At 35.1% G+C, this 21,783-nt stretch overlaps 1 protein-coding gene across 1 annotated transcript; it reads right to left on the bottom strand.

The window, feature by feature from the left end:
• Positions 1 to 387: 387 nt before the first annotated feature.
• LOC137389682 (ADP-ribosylation factor-binding protein GGA1-like) lies at positions 388 to 20,883 on the bottom strand. The gene is made up of 17 exons (XM_068075761.1): positions 20,740 to 20,883; positions 18,827 to 18,987; positions 15,152 to 15,250; positions 12,277 to 12,400; positions 11,886 to 12,022; positions 10,725 to 10,837; positions 10,445 to 10,638; positions 9,527 to 9,595; positions 8,444 to 8,503; positions 8,003 to 8,169; positions 6,895 to 7,062; positions 6,397 to 6,553; positions 5,876 to 6,008; positions 4,991 to 5,157; positions 4,676 to 4,839; positions 1,486 to 1,596; positions 388 to 1,017 (listed from the first exon to the last, which is right to left on the bottom strand). Exons 1-17 carry the CDS (start codon positions 20,771 to 20,773, stop codon positions 928 to 930), a joined length of 2,148 nt encoding a protein of 715 aa, XP_067931862.1. The 5' UTR covers positions 20,774 to 20,883; the 3' UTR covers positions 388 to 927.
• Between the last annotated feature and the right edge of the window lie 900 nt (positions 20,884 to 21,783).

Genomic DNA, 21,783 nt, shown 5'->3' with positions numbered 1-21,783 from the left:
GAGCGATCTTCAACTACTTGCTGCTTCAAAAAACATGAATAAACTTAGTTTGTCGCCCACATTAATTATACTTGCCACATGTACTATGGTACGACAGTTGAAGCCAGACTTCTTGAATATGTTTAAACTAGAGTATATAGTTGCTTCAGTCACACTTACTGCATGCCTGGTGTGCAAACTGCTTGTTTTCGGTATGATCTCATCAATAAACCAAACCATCAATTAGGTTGTTTTTTAGTCAAACTTAATGAATTTTGCACATCTTATACAGTAGATGCCATGGGTTTGGTGTACTAACCTTTATCATATTCGAGACAAGCAGACAACATAGGAGCTCCAACAAAATCTCAAGAAAATTATCAAGTACCATTGTGGTATTCTACTGGCTAAATATCAAATATTCTTATATAGTTTGAAGTCACTTCAATACTTTTCGCTAACTTAATATTATACATGTACTAGAAATTGACATGATTCCAAAAGTGTCACACATTTGGAAGAAAACTTCATGCAGCTCGTATACCTTGACATCGATTAACACAGAGTATAAGATAGATTTGGAAATTTCAAGTTGCAACATGCCTCGGTACAGAGAGCAATTGTCCAAACAGATGGTCAAATAATCTCGCTACACTTACAAGATAAGACGATACCACAATAAAGAAAACCCATGCCTTAATTGATACTGTCAAACTGCACATAAACAAGATTAGAACTGTTTTTACAGCAAAAATATATTAATACCATAAAATAAACAAGACATGGGTGTAGAAGAGGGGTGTGGCGCGTAACCAATAGCATAATTAATTGCATGGGGATAGCGCACCCTGGATGAAGTGGCACCTTCAGTGCTCAGCTGGTAAGTTATAAGAAAGCATGAGAAGTATAATTCATATAAAAGCTGAATAAGAGAAAGTGTTCTACAGGTCAGAGGGGAAAGTTTGCTATGTCTCCTGTATCGGCTACAGATATGCCATCAGCTAGATAGGACAGCTTATACTTGAGTTTCACTTTTTCCTACAACATAGAAATTGCTAGATTAAGTTTCGCTTTCTCCTACAACACAAGAAGTACTAGATGAGGTTTCACTTTCTCCTACAACACAGAAAGTAATGGATGAGAATGCGCAAGCTGATATGCTAAAATGATTTAATAAACTTTATCTAACTTCTACAAATAACTTTAAATGCAGAGCACTTGGATCTATGAAAATCCGAAAAGGTTTAACCAATCCATCTTCTTTCTCTGAGCTCTCAACAAAATCCTTACACATTGATGATAGCAATGCATGAAGAGGCGTGACAATTCCTAGTTATTGGGTGATGGATGGAATAAAAAGTCACAACATGGTTGCTCATAGAATAACATATCATTTGCTTTGAAATTTGAAACAACAATATAGCCAGTATTATAAGATAAAATTTGTACATAGAAGTGAAAAAAACTGGGTGAGGTGAAGTTTCAACTGAACATGCATGTACAAACCTTATTTGGATTGGCCAGCAGAAGAACCTGAGTGATGGCGCTGGGCGGGAGAATCGGGTTATAAGCTGGGAGTTCTGTAGCTGAAGGTGGCTGAAGCTTCACTTTCATGGACTGCAGATAAGTATATAATGTTAAGACACAAACAGGATGAACTAGTACACAGTAGTGAATATGATATACTAGTACACAGTAGTGAATATGATATACTAGTACACAGTCGTAAATATGATAGACTAGTACACAGTAGTAAATATGATAGACTAGTACACAGTAGTAAATATGATAGACTAGTATACAGTAGTAAATATGATATAGTATACAGTAGTAAATATGATAGACTAGTACACAGTAGTAAATATGATAGACTAGTACACAGTAGTAAATATGATAGACTAGTATACAGTAGTAAATATGATATAGTATACAGTAGTAAATATGATAGACTAGTACACAGTAGTAAATATGATAGACTAGTACACAGTAGTAAATATGATAGACTAGTACACAGTAGTAAATATGATAGACTAGTACACAGTAGTAAATATGATAGACTAGTACATAGTAGTAAATATGATAGAGTAGTATACAGTAGTAAATATGATAGACTAGTATACAGTAGTAAATATGATAGACTAGTACACAGTAGTAAATATAATAGACTAGTACACAGTAGTAAATATAATAGACTAGTATACAGTAGTAAATATGATAGACTAGTATACAGTAGTAAATATGATAGACTAGTATACAGTAGTAAATATGATAGACTAGTACACAGTAGTAAATATGATATAGTATACAGTAGTAAATATGATAGACTAGTACACAGTAGTAAATATGATAGACTAGTACACAGTAGTAAATATGATAGACTAGTACACAGTAGTAAATATGATAGACTAGTACACAGTAGTAAATATGATAGACTAGTACACAGTAGTAAATATGATAGACTAGTACATAGTAGTAAATATGATAGAGTAGTATACAGTAGTAAATATGATAGACTAGTATACAGTAGTAAATATGATAGACTAGTACACAGTAGTAAATATAATAGACTAGTACACAGTAGTAAATATGATAGACTAGTATACAGTAGTAAATATGATAGACTAGCACACAGTAGTAAATATGATAGACTAGTATACAGTAGTAAATATGATAGACTAGCACACAGTAGTAAATATGATAGACTAGTATACAGTAGTAAATATGATAGACTAGTACACAGTAGTAAATATGATAGACTAGTATACAGTAGTAAATATGATAGACTAGTGCACAGTAGTGAATATGATATACTAGTATACAGTAGTAAATATGATAGACTAGTACACAGTAGTAAATATGATAGACTAGTACACAGTAGTAAATATGATAGACTAGTATACAGTAGTAAATATGATAGACTAGTATACAGTAGTAAATATGATAGACTAGTGCACAGTAGTGAATATGATATACTAGTATACAGTAGTAAATATGATAGACTAGTATACAGTAGTAAATATGATATACTAGTATACAGTAGTAAATATGATAGACTAGTATACAGTAGTAAATATGATAGACTAGTGCACAGTAGTGAATATGATATACTAGTATACAGTAGTAAATATGATAGACTAGTATACAGTAGTAAATATGATAGACTAGTACACAGTAGTAAATATGATAGACTAGTATACAGTAGTAAATATGATAGACTAGTATACAGTAGTAAATATGATAGACTAGCACACAGTAGTAAATATGATAGACTAGTATACAGTAGTAAATATGATAGACTAGTATACAGTAGTAAATATGATAGACTAGTATACAGTAGTAAATATGATAGACTAGTACACAGTAGTAAATATGATAGACTAGTATACAGTAGTAAATATAATAGATTAGTACACAGTAGTAAATATGATATACTAGTATACAGTAGTAAATATGATAGACTAGTATACAGTAGTAAATATGATAGACTAGCACACAGTAGTAAATATGATAGACTAGTATACAGTAGTAAATATGATAGACTAGTACACAGTAGTAAATATGATAGACTAGTATACAGTAGTAAATATGATAGACTAGTACACAGTAGTAAATATGATAGACTAGTATACAGTAGTAAATATAATAGATTAGTACACAGTAGTAAATATGATATACTAGTATACAGTAGTAAATATGATAGACTAGTATACAGTAGTAAATATGATAGACTAGCACACAGTAGTAAATATGATAGACTAGTATACAGTAGTAAATATGATAGACTAGTACACAGTAGTAAATATGATAGACTAGTATACAGTAGTAAATATGATAGACTAGTACACAGTAGTAAATATGATAGACTAGTACACAGTAGTAAATATGATAGACTAGTATACAGTAGTAAATATGATAGACTAGTACACAGTAGTAAATATGATAGACTAGTATACAGTAGTAAATATGATAGACTAGTATACAGTAGTAAATATGATAGACTAGTGCACAGTAGTGAATATGATATACTAGTATACAGTAGTAAATATGATAGACTAGTATACAGTAGTAAATATGATATACTAGTATACAGTAGTAAATATGATAGACTAGTATACAGTAGTAAATATGATAGACTAGTGCACAGTAGTGAATATGATATACTAGTATACAGTAGTAAATATAATAGACTAGTACACGGTAGTAAATATGATAGACTAGTACACAGTAGTAAATATGATAGACTAGTACACAGTAGTAAATATGATAGACTAGTACACAGTAGTAAATATGATAGACTAGTACATAGTAGTAAATATGATAGAGTAGTATACAGTAGTAAATATGATAGACTAGTACACAGTAGTAAATATGATAGACTAGTATACAGTAGTAAATATGATAGACTAGCACACAGTAGTAAATATGATAGACTAGTACACAGTAGTAAATATGATAGACTAGTATACAGTAGTAAATATGATAGACTAGTACACAGTAGTAAATATGATAGACTAGTATACAGTAGTAAATATGATAGACTAGTATACAGTAGTAAATATGATAGACTAGTATACAGTAGTAAATATGATAGACTAGTATACAGTAGTAAATATGATAGACTAGTACACAGTAGTAAATATGATAGACTAGTACACAGTAGTATACTCCATAGAATATGAACAAACAAAACAATCACCTTGGGAACTGCAGCCTGGAATATAACAGATTTAATGGCTGTGTCTCTGGTAGAAGTTATTGATATGACCATAACAGCAACATCTTCGCGGGGCTTGTTTTGAGCAAAATGTATAACCAGCTTCACACAGTCCTTGTCATATACGGAGAGCGGAGGTAGCTCCCCTGTTTGCAAAAATAACAGACAATAGTGTTTAGACTACGGTTGAAACACAGTAGATTTACCATAAATTGAAGTAATTAAAAACACACAAACACAAAGTATAATCGATTAGTTTACAATGAACAGAAGTGAAATGTTATTTAGCCAACAGACCTGGTTTGACAGTGGTGATGGGCACATGTATGTTAGTCAAGGGTTGCACTATTACTGGTGCTGAAACTGTCGGCTGCGCGGAAGGCACACTAGCTGAAAGACTTTTCTCAACATTTGATGCTTTAAGTTGGTTGAGTGATTGTTTCGCTGGCTGGCTGGGTGCGGCCCTGCGTGTGAGATAGATAAAACAGTGCAAAATATATCCTGTAAGAAATGAGTTGCATGTTAGCCTGTCAGCCCCAGATAGCTTATATCTCTAAACATTAATGCTTGATAGCACTAATGCTGGCAGCTCTCAGACACACGCGTATTCAAGGCTAACATTCATAGCAACCACAGATCACCTACCCTGGCAAAGCTACCATTGAAAATTCTCACACCACTTACATCCACACAGGTGTACATATGTTAACTACACTGAAGGCACCTAGGCAGATGGCATCTACGCAGATGGAATCTACGCAGATGGAATCTACGCAGATGGCATCTACGCAGATGGCATCTACGCAGATGGCATCTACGCAGATGGCATCTACGCAGATGGCATCTACGCAGATGGCATCTACGCAGATGGCATCTACACTGATGGTCCCAACACTGACAACACTTACACTAATGACACCAATACTGATGGTACCTGCAGCAATGGCATTAATACGTACCATGGTACTTTTACTCGTGGAATCCACACTGATGGTTACTGTATGAATAATAGTCATCCAATAACACCGATACCCCTAAACTCATCAAGCATACACCTGTGACACTTACACTTATTAAACCTACACCAATGGCATCTACACATATGACAACCACAGACTCTAGACAACCCTAGTCCACACTCATGAGACTTACATCAGCGAAACCGACACTCGTGACACCTACTTTGGTATTACTGGCTGTTGAGCAGGTTTAGTTTTCTGCAGTAAATCCTGACCCAGAAAATCGAGGTCTTCCATGGCTGACTTTTTGCCGGAGTCAAACAGGTTTTCATCGGGTGAACTCGTTGTGTCAAACACTGCAAGAATAAAGACACTACGACTTTATGGCTATGTAGAGTTGCTGGCCTACAGTTGGAGGAGCTCAGGGCATTATTAAGCATTTGTTTCTGAAATAGCTATCGATATACATGTACAATACTGTGTTGTATACATCTCTAGCCTAGGATTCTTGGATACATTTTTACTTTGTAAATGTTTATTCACTGCTGCTGATAACAACATTTTAACAATAGTACTATCATAGTTCGTGTTACTATGTAACACAGGTTAGAGTAGCGATGAGTGATTGCTCTTGTAAACAGAGACAGAAAACAGATAAAGTGCGTCACTAAATTTGATCATCAGACAAACCATATGATTTAACGTATATCTAAATGCAGCTGGATAATTCGGTTTAATACATACATGAGACAGAATCGTTTGAAGGCAGCAGAGGAGCAGCCAACCCAGCATTAGAGGCTGTTTGGCCATCCAGTGATAGAAGTCCAATATCATCACCAGACTCTGAAGCCGGGTTAGCTGAAGCTGAGACAGAGGGAGTGGCTGAGGCAACAGACAATGGCTAAAATAGACAAGAGCCATGTACTAACCATTCTGTATATCCACCCCTATTTAGGTGCTAATCTTTAGCAAACCAAAACATCTTTGTAAACCAGCTAAAACAGTAAAAAGCTATGCAGAACCAGATGAATAGTGAGTCCCAACAGCCATATTGATAATGCAAACATAAATGTTGAAAGGTTTATGAAAATTATTGGCAAGTAAATCGAAGCGTGTCTGTGAAAAGCGTGCATACTCAAAATGGCAATCACATGAGAATGAAATGACTCTATGAAAAAAGAACTCTATGGCAAAGAGGCAGACAAATAACACAAGAAAGCTTGTTAGAAACAATAACCAGACCTGCACAGCCAAAGGAGCGGTGTTAAAGGTGAAAAGATCATCTAGGTTAGAAGTAGCTTTGGTAACAGGTGGCACTACAGATGGCGCAGTAGAAGGAACTGAATGCTGTGCAGCCAATGTAGGCGCGCTGTGGTTGACTAATGGTAATGTGGGGTGATACATAGTAGCCTGGAATTATACAACAAGGGTGGCTGGCAGCGAAGTACTCGATCATAGATATTAATTACCGAGCTGTCAAGTTTGTTGGCAACTATGACAACCGTGTTACACAAATTGTGTACATCACATGATAATGCTATAATTATCATATGAAAATGTGTTTATTTAGAAGGGGAGTGAACAGGTCCATCACTGTCTACAGACTAATATTACAAGTACAAGAAAGGGAGACAAATATATCACATTTTATCATGAGATAATTTGTTTGTGACAAATTATCTCACAAACAAATTTCTCAGCGTACAGTTTGCAGTTTAACAAATGAACTTATAGAATAAAATGTGAATGGAGCGTGAAAAAGCATGATGTGCGCTAAGTCTGTATAACTGTCATGTTTAACTTGCTATGTCAATTTATACTGCAGGTAACAAACACCTCACAAGTCTCCAGGGTCTGGAGAAAATATACCGGTAATGACAAAACTAACTACAAGACAATAAAGACAACCAATTGAAGTTCACCACAACCAACTGTTATTGATAATTGTCAGTCAACCGACTGCCATCTGTTTGCCATCACGGTACCCCACACCATCTTTCAAGTCAGCCAATCCTCATCCAAAAATTCAGTCATTATAAGCCCAATTTTATATCGTTACCCATTATTTTAGAGATATTGATAAAACCCAGAAAATCGCAACAAATGTGATGTTAGCTAAACCTGCACTAAAAGCAGCAACTGCAAAATGTGCAACGCGGGAAGTTAAAATCACTTCCAAGCATGAAGCTCACAATTGTCTAAAAGGCAGCTGTGAAATAAGACAAGTAGAAAAATTATATAAAAGAAATGAATGAAATAAAAAATAGAAATGAGCAAACACACCAAAACAGAAGTAGAGCTACTGTCCTTGACCCTTAGCCTTCCATCCTCACATTAACATGATACTTACAGGTGGGGCCTGTGTTACAAGTGCTGCAGTAGTGGGTGCAGAAGGCATGGCAGGTGCTGATGGAGTTGAGAATAAATCTAGAATACTGCTGGTTGTACTGTTTTGGGTAGTCGTGGCAACAGGGGCAGATGTGAAGCCACTGAATATATCCGAGTTGGAAGTCAATTCTAAAACAAAGGGACCCGTGATAAACTGAAGTCAATGACATTCATTTCCACCACCTCTACTTGTATAAAATGAAACCATGTAATACGACTCAGATTAGAGTGAGCAGATAGCTTGAAATCAGCCTATTCATGCAAACAGCATTGAAATTTTGACTGCAAATCAAGACTCAACCACGGATAACAACTACCATTTGGGTGGACCAACTCTGTGGTAGCTCTAACCTAGGAAAAGAACGTGACACAAATGAAGAGAGAAGCAGGGCGATGAACATACCGAGACCTGCTAAGTCATCTGACAGAGCTGCTGGTTTCTTCTGGTCACCAGCCGCCTCAGCTGAAACATCAATGGGCAACTGGGAAACATATCAGACAGACGAGATCCAAAGTTTTAGCTGCTTGTAGGCTTTATTGAGCCGAATAACCGCTCTATGACAATAAAATGTCAAGGTAACTAATCTGTAGAATACAACTACAGTAGAGGGTTTTATGCTACTGCATCTATGCTTTATCTAGGCATGGTCATCAAATAGGGATAAAGTCAAATTTTGACATACGAGCTTAATGCGTTCCTGGACCGAGCTCAGATGTCAAATCTTTCGCATCTCAAAGCCATATTGCCCACATAAAATACCTATAAACACATTGATCCATTTCCAACCTCTAAAAAACCTTAAGACAGGATATTGCCGTAGAAAAAAGGAGTTTATCATTGTTATAATTCACCACTTACGCTCATGGAGTAACAATTACCTACCTAGTGACAACGATCTGCAATATAATGTAGCATTACAAAGTATAGTACTCTGTGGAGTTCTTACCTTCGAAACAGGCGTAGCGGCTTATCGCTGTGTGTGAGAGACTTGACAACAACATGTTTAGTATGCTACACTTTGGTGATGCGGCTTATCGCTGTGTGAGAGAGACTTGACAACAACATGTTTACTATGCTACACTTTGGTGCTACGTAACATAAACTTTAAATTAAACTTTTAAAAATACCTAAATATAATTTTTAATCTTACACAAGCTTACTTCTAATTATTTCTGCGTTTTAATTTTTTTATTATCTTCTTCCAGCTCTCTTTGCCTCGCTTTCATTTGCACTTTTAGCCGCCCTTTCTAAAACTTTTCAAGCTGATCCGATGAGAAAGACTGAACAATGCTGTTTTCATAATCAGTCACGTAACGGTCGCATCGAGAGCTATCTCGTATCTCAAAGTTTTCTTGTGTCTCAAGGCAAAACTTGCTGAAAACTTAGCTCCCATCTCAAATTTCTTGTATGTTGAGACACTCGTATGTCGAGGTGTGACTGTACTAAATTACAAGTAGACCTAAGCTCATTCATATGAAAACTCACCTTGAGCTATGACCTCTTTGTACCGCTGCGATATCTGTACTACATCATCATTAGCTTGAAGGACCTGAGCTAATAACATACAATATAGTCCAGCAAACAAAGACAAGCGCATATTAAAAACAATTTACAATGTACTTTTGTTAGGAGTCGTCAACCCTTTGCAATATAATGCGCAATTGTAAGGTAAAATCATCATTATATTTTCAACTCTATCACTCTATTGTATAACTTATAGATCTGCATGCGAAAACCTGTGCCAATGTAGCGATTCCGATTGCTTGCAGTTTAAAGCAAGCGGAATCAAATAAAAGAATAGCATTACATACAGCTCACCATCATTTAGTAACACATGATCGTTTAATATGTAGGGAAAATTAGTTCGCAAATAATTATTATAATAAAATCATAACATTATACATGTATGAATGAAATTCATAAAATTCTTAAAATACTACAACATTATTTTCATTACAAGTTAACATTATTAAATTTCCAACATAATTTGTTTGTGTATCCTGAAACAACAATTTACTGCATAAAGTTCTGTTGTATATTGTAGGAATCTTGAGTTCAATAACTAATGTATATTGTAGGAATAGTGACTCCAATAACCAAACCAGAGGAAATGGAAGTGAACACTTAGAAGAAAAACAAATATGAACATAAAGGAAGGAAGTAAGTCGTCACAATTGATGAGACGAAAGTGTTTTAATCAGAGTTGTCAACTCTATGAGAAAAAAACGGCTCCAAATTAACATTTGTAATTAATTTATATCCCTGTTTTTTTCTGAATGCAAAACAGCTAATTATAACAATACAACAAACTCTTTTAGACTATTAGTTGTACCTTTCTATAATAAAATAGATCTCTACTTTGAATGCATAGCTATAGATTGAGATAGGTGTTATATTACGTACACATTCCATCCGAGTCGGAACCCTCCGTATCACTGGCCAGCTTGAACAACTTAGGCCTCTCCGACTCTATATTCTTAAATAATTCTTTGATGATAGCAGTGTCAGAGGACGAGGAGCCGCCAGCCATTTGATAACAGTCAAGCATCTCATTTAACAATTTGACGTTATTCCTCACTGTCTCAAGGAGATTGAACCTGGAGCAAGGTACTCAAGCTATAAAAAGACAGACAGAAGAGCAACAAATGACAGACATATTGATGAAGTAAACCGGTGTATCTACCTCTGAGAAATCTTCTCTTGTTTCTCCTCATCTTGTTTAACCATGTTTTTGATGAGCCGGTTGGCTGCCTGCAGGTCATCGGGATGCTTGCTGCGAAGAAGTCTTGCGAGCAACTGCAAGTAATAGTTTTATGTTAGTATAGTCACAGCTTCCCTAGCTACTCTGCCCCTTACCCTGCCCTACGCTTAATTTTGCATCCAGCCCTGTGCCCAACCACAGTGTAACCAACCCATAATCTGCACTGTATCCACCCACAGTGTAACCGACCCATAAACTGCCATACACACCACCGTGTATCACCTGTATGTCATCCTGTACTCTGCCCTGTGTATATTCAGCCATACCTCGACATATGGGCTTAATGCTTTCCAGGACTCAAATCTCAATTCTCGTATATTAAATCAACTTTTCGTAAATAAAATAACTAAATACAACTTAATTCATTCCCACCTCTAAAAAACCATTTCAAAACAGGAAAGTACTATGGAAAAATGTGTTTTTAATTGTTCCAATTCACTACTTATGCTTGCAAAGTAGCAAATACCCATCTAGTAATTATGATCTGCAATAAAATGTAACATTACTATGTACAGTACTGTATAAAGTTCTTACTTTTGAGACAGACGGTAGCGGCTAACAGCGGTGTGAGGGTGAGAAACATGACCTCACGTTCGGAATGCTAAACTTTTGTGGCACTACGTACAGTATCATAACATAAACTTTAAAATTACCATAAATGAACTTATCTTACAGCACACAGACTTAAAATAAGTTTTAATCTTACGTCACACTAAACTTAATTCCAGTTTTGTGTTCATTTTCAATTTTTTACTTTTGCGTGCTTGGCTCTTTCCGACTCGCTTTCACTCTCACTTTTAGCCGGCCTTTTTAAAACTTTCTTAAACTGATCTAGCATAAAGGACCACACGATGCTGTAGATCCTCATACATACTTGGCCATCTAGCAGCCGCATCGAAAAGTGCATGGAGAACCATCTCGTATCTCAAATTTGTTTCGCTTCTCAAGACAGAGATTTGCACAGATTTTTCCTCGCAACTCAAATTTCTTGCATGTTGGGACACTCGTATGTCGAGGTATGACTATATATATAGATATATATAGATATGACAAATGATGTGGTTTAAGATTTTGAGTAGGCACCTTGGACTTGTCTTCATCATCAAATATGGACTGACTAGTTTGGTCATCTGTAGAATTGGTAGAAGGATCAGCGGCAGCACCTTGCGCATCACCGTTTGTGGCACCCTCTCCGAGTATCGGATCATCATCAATAATGCCTGTGTATATCAATATAAAATAAAACATGCTCAGAGATAACAAAAAGAAAAGATTCAAGCTTGCTTTCAATATACAAATATTCCCAGCCTCGGACACATCAGAAACATTATAGAATGAAAAATTAAAACTACAATGCAGTGCTGATTGGAGCCTGTCAGTTAAAAACAAAATACGGAAAAGAAAATAGATAGTATTCAAGGGGCCACAAGATATAGTATTGTATGGGGTTTGAACGGAAGCTATGTTGCCCTACCTTGGCGTTTCAGCATCTCGTAAGCGTCTAGTATCTTTGGTTCATGACGCAAGTCTAGTGACCACCTGTAGAGAAGCTCTATGCATTTTGTTTTCACCTTTGGAGATGTTTTATCTCCGAAATACTACAAATAGTGATTGTTGAAGCAACTTGCTGGTAAACCACAATAAAAAAGACCAAAGTATATAGGAATACGAGTAAGACCAGTATATAGTTGCTACTGAGAAAGCGTATCTACTGATCAACAACCCTAGAGACCAGACTAAGACACAGAGGTACACTCATCTCTTTTTGCATTTCCCCAGCTTTGTAACAGTAGTAGTTTATATATGCGCCAGACTAGAAAAGCATGCTTGATTAGTCCTTGCAGTGACCAAGTGCTTCTCAGGCCAGCGATCTCTTCGAGTCAGAAGAAATGCAGAAGATGAGCACCAGTGAAGGTAAGGCCGCATGAGGATCAGTGATCAACTCAAATGGCTTAAAATGGGGCCTACTTCATTTGATGGCTGGCTGTCAACTCTTGGGTGAAGCCACCTATCGTCTTAGTCCAGCACTTAGTCTTAGTCCCAGTTACTGCTGGGAAGGGGCAGTAATAAGCCAGTGGTACGCCAGAATTAGTGCGATAACTCCTACTGCTGGCACTTCATAAAACAGGTCGTACTGAATTTCATGGTAACAATAACAGGGAACATGTTCCTTGCCGGACCCTTTGCTAAGGACAATGGACACAATCTAACCATCATCACTGATAATCTTTGTATCTGTGACAATAATAATACTAGTGTAAATGGTACCATGTGTGTGTCCTCTATTTTCCTGGGATGCCTATACATCCAACTAAATGCGCTATATTTTCATCTACATGTAGGTAAATATAGAGAGCAAAACAGTAGAAAAGCATAACTTTAGCTTAAAGCAAAAATATTTACCAAACTCTCCAGACAAATTTAGCGATGCTAATGACATCAAGTTAAAAGGCGTAGAGTGAACTTACCCAAACAGGCCGAATTTGTTTTAGGATACAATAATTATTAACACGGTAAATAATGGAACAAATAAAGCTACACTACCTATAATGACAAACAACAGCAAATTACAGGAAAGCACAGCAGAAGAGAATTAAAATTGCTTCTTGAATCGCAAAAGAAATACAAGATTAGTGATGTCATCAAAACCTGCCTATTCTAAAGTACTAGGCATGTTACTAGTACTAGTATATATAACCCTACATGTTACTAGTACTAGTATATATAACCTTACATGTTACTAGTACTAGTATATATAACCTTACATGTTATTAGTACTAGTGTATATAACATTACATGTTACTAGTACTAGTATATATAACATTACATGTTACTAGTACCAGTATATATAACCTTACATGTTACTAGTACCAGTATATATAACCTTACATGTTACTAGTACTAGTATATATAACCTTACATGTTACTAGTACTAGTGTATATTACCCTACATGTTACTAGTACTAGTATATATAACCCTACATGTTACTAGTACTAGTATATATAACATTACATGTTACTAGTATATATAACCTTACATGTTACTAGTACTAGTATATATAACCTTACATGTTACTATATTACTAGTATATATATAACCTTACATGTTACTAGTACTAGTATATATAACCTTACATGTTACTATATTACTAGTATATATATAACCCTACATGTTACTAGTACTAGTATATATAACCTTACATGTTACTATATTACTAGTATATATATAACCCTACATGTTACTAGTACTAGTATATATAACTTTACATGTTACTAGTACATATAACCTTACATTTTACTATATTACTAGTATATATAACCTTACATGTTACTATATTACTAGTATATATAACCCTACATGTTACTAGTATATATAACCTTACATGTTACTAGTACTAAAATATATAACATTACATGTTACTAGTACTAGTATATATAACCCTACATGTTGTTAATACTAGTATATATACCCTTACATGTTACTAGTACTAGTATATATAACCCTACATGTTACTAGTACTAGTATATATAACCTTACATGTTACTAGTACATATAACCTTACATGTTACTAGTGTTAGTATATATATATAACCTTACATGTTACTAGTACTAGTATATATAACCTTACAGGTTAATAATATTATTATATACCCTACAGGATGAAATTATTCGTGGAGTTAAAATTCGTGAGAATTGTCTTTTCATGGCATATTCGCGGACTAAGTTATTCACGGATGAACACATTCGGGAATAAAAATAATCTGTGAAAGCAGCTAGCAATAGAGTAAAACCTTCACATGCAGATACCACGTGTTTAGGTTTTTATTTAGCTAAGAAATTTATGTCCATCATGCTGAACTATAAATTTTTGACTGAATCCAGAGAGTTTTTATGAATATTTTTCGATGTGGAGGCATTTGGTGAACCAACAACTTGTGGTAAGTTATGAGTTTTTTTCAACGTAAAGAACTACAGGAGAGATTTTTGCAATGATAACGCCCTGCCAAATTCCATATAACTTGTGAAAACCTTGAATAATTTTGTAAAGAAGTGGGATGCCTTGACTATGGGCTTAACTCAAAGCCCCAGCGATGATTTTAAAAGAGTTTGGAACTCATCAACGTTTACTAACTCTGCCTAGCGGTTAGTCATTAATTTGAGGTAGTAGTTATTCTCCTTTGTGTTGAAAAGTAAAGCAAATTATTCGCGGATTTTAATAATTCGCGGAATTGCCAGTACGTGAATTCGCGAATCATTAAATCTATCGAATAATTTCATCCAGTAGGGTATAACCTTACACGTTACTAATACTGTGAGCAATGAGATGATCAAGCTAGTACTGACTTACTTTTGGTGAAATCATCTTGATTATTTCATTGAGAAACCTAAATTTGCCAATTTCGTCTTGAAATCTACGTCCACATTTCCTGACACACTCATCTGTAACCTATAAGAAATACACCTTGGGAGTCAACATTTTTTACTACTGTAGCCTAGGTGAACCCTAATACATTGTTGAACAGTTCAATGTCATTCCAAACCTCGAAGCGAAACCGATCTGTCAGATCAAGCTGGTGTTATATTATTCAAACCATTCAAAATCATTTGCTTTATTATCTAAGCTCGTTCTTAAGACAAAGCGTCTATAACAACAAAACAGAAATTTTAATTGATGCTTGCAAAAGATTATTTCAATAGTACGAGTGCAGATAACTACATTATACCATACAATAGTACGAGTGCAGATAACTACATTATACCATATTGTGACTCGTAATAGTTCTATAGTACGAGTGCAGATAACTACATTATACCATATTGTGACTCGTAATAGTTCTATAGTACGAGTGCAGATAACTACATTATACCATATTGTGACTCGTAATAGTTCTATAGTACGAGTGCAGATAACTACATTATACCATATTGTGACTCGTAATAGTTCTATAGTACGAGTGCAGATAACTACATTATACCATATTGTGACTCGTAATAGTTCTAAGGTTGAGAGATTTTTAAAAAGCGTAAAAACATCACACATTAATTTAGGAGCGGAGACCAAAATAAATTTGATGATTCTTCATTGAAAAGGCATGCGCATATATGCTGGGGGTACCAGAGAGTCTTTAATATGACACGAAAGTAGCAAAAATAATGATTGCTTAAGAAATTTTTATTTTACTAAAATCATTAGAATCAAATAAGCTACATATATGCAACTCATCTGGCTCACAGAGCCAACTTCCTGTATGCAGTGCTTTACAGATCCTGTTGGGCCATGGGCATGTGAAACAGTCTGTTAACGTCATGATGATAAACAGCCCTTTATGTAGAATCACCGAATTTTAAGTCATTTGAAGCAGTAAAGTTCTTGTAAACTGGCGAAAAATGCACATGCGCGCGCACACACACACACATATCTGGCCAAAGTTTGAAAAAAAACTGCGGTCTCGACCAATCATTTGATGACGTATTAAATGCTAATTTGAGTTCCTAAATGCTTTAACCAATCACAATTTATTTCCAGCGTGGATATCTTTCGCACGAAGTATATAATATGAAAGAACATTTTAGTAGTATCTATATTCGCGCAGGCGGTGTTAATATTTAGTAGAACTAGGCCAAGATTTGACCTTAAGTGACAACCTTCGCTAGAATATTTTACCTTTTAAAGTCAAAAAGTTCTTTGAAAGCGTGAGATTATTAGAAACCATTGGAGGAGACGCTTTATTTAATAGAACTACCAAGAAGTTAGAGAACTTTTATATGTAGAGCATTTTAGATGTAAGTTTGATTGTCATTAATTCATTAGCCAGTTGCCGCAAATAAGAACATACAATTATTTTTATGCACCAGCAAATGATTGGTCGAAACTAGTTGTTTGTCAAGCCGTAACCAAACATGCATCTACATTTTTGTCGGTTACAAGAAAACTGATGCTCAAAATAACCTGAGACAAACAGATGACAAGGGAAGGAGGAAAACAGAGTTGCATGGAAGTCAGTAATAAAGACTAAACCATAAGACAGTCATCGTTGGAATGACCGACTGCAAGAGCGAGACATAATTGACTCAGCTTGACAACATAGTATTAACAGACCTTTCCACCTGAAAAACAGGACCTTGAACCAAATGCTAAACTGTTGAGACAGTCTATTTGACAAATAGCCAATGAAATAATAAGATAATCTACTGTTTTTATAAACAAAAATGCTTAAAGATTATATAGCTAACTTACTGCACCAATTAGAACCTAAAGGTTATGTTAGAACATACTCGGGTCAATTTTAAATATTTGAAAGAAGCTTTATGTTATCAAAAAGCGCGGGTTCGCAAAATCAAATTTTCAAATCACTGAAAAGTGAAAACTTACAAATGATTCAAATAGCAATGATTATTTTACCAGTGTACCTGAATTTGCATAAGAATGACAGGCAGACTGATTGACAAGATTCACAGACTCGATACAAAATGGTGCAAATTACTGTACTGTAGATACAATAACAGTCAATGACACACTATAATCTCATCTTATGATATGCAAAGAGCTTTTTCTTTAAATACACATAATTTATGTTAGCATTTTTTGTTTTTGTCTCATGGTCTAATGTGCTTCAAATGGCATTTACTGGTGTAAACAAAGTTACCATCTATCACTTTTCCTTTTTGGGAAGACATTCTAATCGCTTTAATTATATTGTTGAAACGAAATAATTAGAGGATCAACTTTATGTAAAATATTGTTTGTTGAGCAGCCTGTGGCCAATATAGTGCAAAGATATTATGGTCTGGTGTTTATGAAAAGTACCTTTTTAATGTTCAAACAAACATTGCTGCCTTTATGATTAGTAAAGGCTGATACATCTGCAGTAATCCCACACTACATCAGCGATCGTCTGTAATAACATTGTTCACATCATCACAATTCAAAAACCCGTCTGCATTTACATTTTGCATTTTCATCTACAGCATGGAATTCTCGTTATACAATGCGAGCGAACATTGAAATAATAAAACACTAGTCCCGCAGCAACTGTCACTAAAGGAAATATAGATCAAACGATATGCGGCAGCCAATAAGCATCACTGAAGTGGTGTACAGACTGTCGGTAATGCCTGGCAAAATATAGGGAAACTTTGACAGCCGCAATATTTCTCGACATATCAGCGCAACCTCAGTGATCCCATCGGTCTATGGGTGCGCAAAGTCTATGAATAATCACTGAGAGGACAACCCCAACATACTGTGTTCACCAGCCCTTAGTAGTAGTACCTATGCCAACAACAGAACTGCGTTCACTCCACAATATTTAAATTCGTACACCACCACGCTGAGAGATAAAATGGCAACAACTGACAATGTGTATTGAAGAGGTTGAACCTTTATTCCTCATTGTTCAAAACAGCGGACATTTTAATGGGACGCTGATCAAGCTTATCATAATTATAATGCCATCAGTTGACCTCCTAATCAAATAAAACTGAAATCACTAACTTCCACTTGAGATTGAAATATCCAATGCTTATTTAAAATCTAAAATACCTGCTTGCTTCGATAATTATCTATTTGCTTCTAAGTTCTAACTAACAAACATTGTCTTCTCATAAAGCAAGTACTGTGACATCAATAAGGAGTTATACCCTCTATTTAAAAATAGCCTAGCACAGCTCCTCACTAGCCGCAACGTTCGAAATTAAGATGATAAATACGCAACTGATGCTGTAGCGAAAGCCAGCATGATCTTTAACCTTTCTCAGATGTTTTAGTGATTAAAACAAACTAACGACGGCCTTATCTTCAGACTGTCAAGCGAGAAGTAATACTGGTATCAATTATATACGTGTATAGCCATTGAAAAAGCATTCTTCCCTTACTATAAATAAACTAGCTTTGACAGAGAAAATCTCTCAATAGTTTCTCTAATCGCATGATGAGCAGCTTACTGCAAAAGGTAACAAAATAGTCGAGACACAACAGTAAGGACTGAATTATAATATCTAGAATTAAAAATTATGGACATACGCAGAGAGCATTGAGGGACTCTTGCTGTTGTGGAGACTGTATTTTGTGTCCAAGAAGTCTTGCAGCCGTCGTGGGGCCATCTAAATCTTTGTCGATAGCTTCACAGAACTTGGAAACTCGCTGCGCATCAAGGGCACGGTCAGTCGACTGAGTGCACTCATCTAGAAATCATAAGCAAAAGATAAACAAAAACACGGTTTAACGACCAAGCATTGTCAGATCTCTCTAAATCATGTAAAATAATGCTCAACCCCGCAGCATTATAGCATTATAGTAGTTTATGGTATTTCAATATTTGTTGAAATAACAATAATAAATTAGGGAATTCACAATTTGTTCAACAATTTTTTCTTTGCAAAGGTAATAAGCAGTTTGGTAAACAACTCATGAGCATATCACAAGAAACCTAGCGAGTTTTGAAAACACAGCATTAAAAATTGTTTTCTCCCTCTTTAAAACCTATACAGGAGACAAATTACGTGGTAATTTAGTTAAGTTTTTTCAAATATTTCAGAGTGCTTATCTAAAACAATATTCTTATGATCATGGATTTCCTTCATGTTAACAAGTTTAAACTGTTTTAAAGAAAGGTGAGAACAATTTTATTTTCCAAATTGCCAGAGGTTATTAAAATAAACTCCTTTATTAACCCGGATGTAGTATTTGGTAACATCATAACATTACCCCGTATGACAGCATACTCGGAGTAACATGTATTAAATATTTAGTGCCAAACCAAACTACAATATAAATGTTACAAGAGTTTCAATTAAATTAATGCGGTACATAAAGAGCCATTGCGTATTAGAGTCATTATATTTTAAATAAAATTATGCTCAAATTGACTCTTGAAAGCTCTTCACGTGCAAGGAAATCAATTGTGAAACATTTAGGCTCGTTAAATTATGTGATAATTCAGAGCCAGAGATAGTTAACAAGCCAAAGATATTCAGATGAGTTTTATTAGTTGACCAACAGTTGAAGAGTGCTGAACTACAGTAAAGAATACAGTAAGAGAACAGTAAGATCTGTCACTGGCATAATCCGTGACAGATTATGCCAGTGAACTGGTCAGCCAACCAGATAGGAACGAGTCGATCTTTCTTTAAAAACGGCAGCTGTTAATACAGTTCAAAGTCCTAGTGTTTACCCAATCAAGAAGCGAGGAACTAAGAATACATTCTCAAAAATTTACACTGGCCCGATTTACTGTGGGAAAGAAAACAGAGATAACTATTTCCGCACCTATTGTCAAGTACTGTTTGTTTGCATCAAGTACTAGAAACCTTACTTGGCACAAAAACACCTTTCTCAGTTTTACCTGTTGTTCTATAAGCAGTTGCACAGTTCGTAAAGGCCCATTTGTTACAATTTGACTTCGGAAACGTTATGAAGCAAATTGCCAGATGTTGAAAATTCTCAAGCACGTTAGGAGAAGGTGTTGCATAAGAATTGCACAGTTGCTAAATATGCTCTAAAATTAGATGACAGAGACAAGTATATGTCAATGGTTTTACTTGGTATATTAGCCAAGGCAAAGATAACATATTTCTAGACTATAATCAGCTTTTAATGCGCGATTATTAGCACCAAAATGTTTTCAACTGTTAAATTAATCACAATAAATGATGAATAAATATGTTGCCGCCAGTATGCCATCTTGGTTAAAATTATGAAAAAATAAACAAAGAAATAAAGAATCAGGCGCTTAAGCGAATTTTAATCATTTTAAATACGAAACAATATATGTAAACAGCTCGTATCACTTCAGTTTTCAATTTTCTAATTGATTTGCCTATTAACATTATATTTAGAAACTTTGCATACGTCTTCTCTTGGGCTCTAAGACTAAAATAAAATTAGAATCAAATCCTTTATTAGACTGTCTTTTAAGTTATGCCAAGTCTGCTTACACAACAATGTATCCAGTGAATCTGCGTCACCCATCTCGACCAGATAATGTGTTGATTATAGTTTAGGCGTTTGCATATAGCCAGTAAAACGAATCGGCGTTTATCATTTGATATGGAAAGTAGCCGTTGATACTAAAATTTCCTATTTTCTTCCAGAGAGGCAATACTCCCGTTTCCTGCTACATAGTACGAACGGCTTAAAAGCTTTCGGATGAAGCTTGATATTAGCCCGATTACTTTAAAGCGGAATAATTTTTAGTAATGAAATAAATCGAGTTTCTTTTTGTCACGTGATGTCTTTACGTATTGGCGTTGTTTAAAACTACACGTTGCGAAGTTTCGTTTTGATTGTGCCGTTGAGAGTAGGAACACTGAATAAATTCTCTAAATATTTTATTCGTGCCCTAGCACGGTACATGTTAAATCTGAGTTAGATTAAACATCTGATAAGTGTTTGACATATTACAATTTTTCAACAAGTCTGTAAATGTTCGTTTTGTTTAATAGTTTATCGACTAAAATTTTTGTTTAAATTATATTATTTACTTTGTTTAATAAAGTAAATAATATAATTGTGAAATGATTATTGAAAATTTTAAATGCACCTTCTGTGAAAAAATATGTAACAACAGTCTTAATATACAAAGAGTGATATATTTTAACAAAGCAACTTGGAATATTGTGGTGGAAAACAAAACTTCCACCCTCTCTTGTACAGTTAAGATATTTTCTAACAAGGGTTATGTTCTCTTTCTTTTTGTTAGCCACGCCCCTAAGGGAGGCTGGCTTAATTATATCTAATTTGCATAATTTCATGTACATAAGATAGGGTCTCGGCCCTTTGTATTCATTCAATACATTCATTGCAATTGAATCATACTCCTTCTGCTACCTTAAGCAATACAAGGATCACCACGGCATATAGCTATCTCCAAAGACTTGGTCTATGGACTGTGCTGTTGGAATAGACTCATAAAAACACTGTCGACCTCGTCGACCCTGTCGACCTAGTATAAAACCCCTTTTGTGCAATCCCTTGGGTGA

This window comes from Watersipora subatra, chromosome 3 (genome assembly GCF_963576615.1).
Source record: "Watersipora subatra chromosome 3, tzWatSuba1.1, whole genome shotgun sequence".
Classification (NCBI taxonomy): domain Eukaryota; kingdom Metazoa; phylum Bryozoa; class Gymnolaemata; order Cheilostomatida; family Watersiporidae; genus Watersipora; species Watersipora subatra.
Note: the sequence above shows the minus strand (reverse complement) of the source record. Positions and strands in the feature narration are given on the sequence as shown.